Genomic DNA, 2,199 nt, shown 5'->3' with positions numbered 1-2,199 from the left:
GCAACTCCTTGGTATTGCTATTATATAAATCAGATGTCTAAAATATTTTGTTACATTATTTAAAATACAATGGAATAATCTCAATGACATGTCCAAATATGAATACTATGAAGTAAATATTTTTGGGTGTGAAAATCATGAATAATGAATCCATCACCTCAAATAATTTAGATAGGATGTTAATCTGTGTTATAGTACACCAACCTCTTCAGCCCTGATTTTATAAAGTGTGTGTGTGTTTTGAACACAACAAGGCTACTATTCAAGATTCTTCTGGCTATAACTCACTGTTAGCTTATTTATTTATTTTTTTGAGACGGAGTCTTGCTCTCTCTTTCAGGCTGGAGTGCAGTGGCGCGATCCTTGACTCACTGCAACCTCCGCCTCCTGGGTTTAAGTGATTCTCGTGCCTCAGCTTCTGGAGTAGCTGGGATTACAGGCACACATCACCATGCCTGGATAATTTTTGTATTTTTAGTTGACACAAGGTTTTAGCATGTTGGCCAGGCTGGTCTCGAACTCCTGACCTCAGGTGATCTGCCCACCTCAGCCTCCCAAATTGCTGGGACTACAGGCACCGCACCTGGCCCACTGTTAGCTTTTTTTTTTTTTTTTTTTTTTTTTTTTTTTTTTTTTTTTAACTGAAAACTTTTTATTGGTCTTTTGGATAGAAACGGGAATTTATTTGCCAGGAAGGATGATCCCATCATACTTCTGCTGGAACCAGCGCATGGCCTCCTCTTTGCTGATTCTGTGTTTGGCCGCAATGCAGCCTGTCCTGTGCTTCTTGTCTGCGATGCTGAAACCTGGCCTACCCAGCACCACATAGAAGTCCAGGCCGTAGATACCAATGCTTGGGTCATACTTGATGCCTAGATCGATGTGTTCCTGGATCCCAAAACCAAAGTTTCCAGTATCTGAGAAGTTGTTTTTTCTTAATTCATACTCCCGCACCTTTAGACCCTTCTCCAAGATTTCTTCTGCCTTGGCCCCTCGAACTGTGCAGTGGACAGCAATCTTTTCATTTCTCCAGATGCCAAGGGATCTGACAGTGTATCTAGCTTTGGAAAACACAGGGGTCTGCCCTGTGAGCTGCTCCAAAACCTTGGCTGCTCGAGTCAGTCTGTCTCCACTCTCCCCAACACAGATGTTGAGACAGAGCTTGCGGATGTGAAGTTCCCGCATGAGGTTCTCCTTTTCACCTTGATCCTGCGCCATGATGGAGTGCAGGAAGAGAAAGCGGAGCTTCCGGCCCAGCTGTTAGCTTTTTTTTTTTTTTTTTTTTAATCTTTCTACTGTGAGAATTGATGTTTAAAATAATAATCATGGAGCTGAACAAGGAGGGTGAGGCTGGTCATGTCTGACTTTGAGATCCTAAGCCTAACACTCTGGACGTTTATCCCTGAATGGTGTTTTCCGCTGCTGCTGCTGCTGCTGCTGCTGCCGCCGCTGTTGCTGCTATTTTATTTTTACTTTTTGTTTCTCTCAGAATGTAAAGTGTTTTTTCCTTTCCAAGTAGAGACCTGCTTTTATATCAATCAGTGCACGTGCTTGAGGAGGTGTAATGTGCAACCCTTTCCAGGGATGATGGCAATCTACCAGCAGTGAACTTTAAGCTGCAGAACTGAAATGTTCATTAAGAAATTCCAGGCACCACGGAACTGCTGGAAGAGTTGTTGGAGGGACATAGGAATATGGTCTTGAATCCGGGACATGTGGTTTGAATCAAACAGTCAGTACTATACTATTGTCTCTATTCTGTAGATGAGGAAACTAACACACTAAGCAGCTAAGGAATGTGGTGGTCAAAGTCTACCACATAGCTAATGAGTGGTAGAGTGAGATTCAAGCCCAGCTCTCCTTACCCCACACCTGGGCTCCTGGCATCCTGGTGTGCAGTGCTGGTGACATCAGAGAACAAGATGGCACACACACGTTTCCTGGGAAAGGCAGTGCTGCACAGGGCTGGAGAGAGAAATGGATGGAAAATTAGGAGCAGTGGGCTCCGGCCAGGCTTTGAAATAACTGTGCTGCAATTTCCAGCAAACCAAGGACCTCCCTGGGCCTCCAGTGACCATGCTGAGCCAGAGGCTCCCCAAAATCTCTCTCAGGTATGAATCATATGACTTTCAAAAAACTGTAATGTGTGAAGTACTTTACAAATTGAATAAAACTAAATAAGGTCTTCAAAAGAAGTGG

At 43.7% G+C, this 2,199-nt stretch overlaps 1 protein-coding gene across 1 annotated transcript; it reads right to left on the bottom strand.

Annotated features, from left to right (window-relative positions):
* Nucleotides 1-673: 673 nt before the first annotated feature.
* On the bottom strand, nt 674-1,249 carry LOC103219071 (large ribosomal subunit protein uL5-like). Its single transcript, XM_007968517.3, has one exon. It carries the CDS (start codon nt 1,216-1,218, stop codon nt 682-684), a length of 537 nt encoding a protein of 178 aa, XP_007966708.2. The 5' UTR covers nt 1,219-1,249; the 3' UTR covers nt 674-681.
* Between the last annotated feature and the right edge of the window lie 950 nt (nt 1,250-2,199).

Source organism: Chlorocebus sabaeus, chromosome 2 (genome assembly GCF_047675955.1).
Source record: "Chlorocebus sabaeus isolate Y175 chromosome 2, mChlSab1.0.hap1, whole genome shotgun sequence".
NCBI lineage: Eukaryota > Metazoa > Chordata > Mammalia > Primates > Cercopithecidae > Chlorocebus > Chlorocebus sabaeus.
Note: the sequence above shows the minus strand (reverse complement) of the source record. Positions and strands in the feature narration are given on the sequence as shown.

What these genes read in the sequence shown, in the direction of transcription:
- LOC103219071 (XM_007968517.3), bottom strand. Translation starts at nt 1,218, where the DNA reads ATGGCGCAGGATCAAGGTGAAAAGGAGAACCTCATGCGGGAACTTCAC.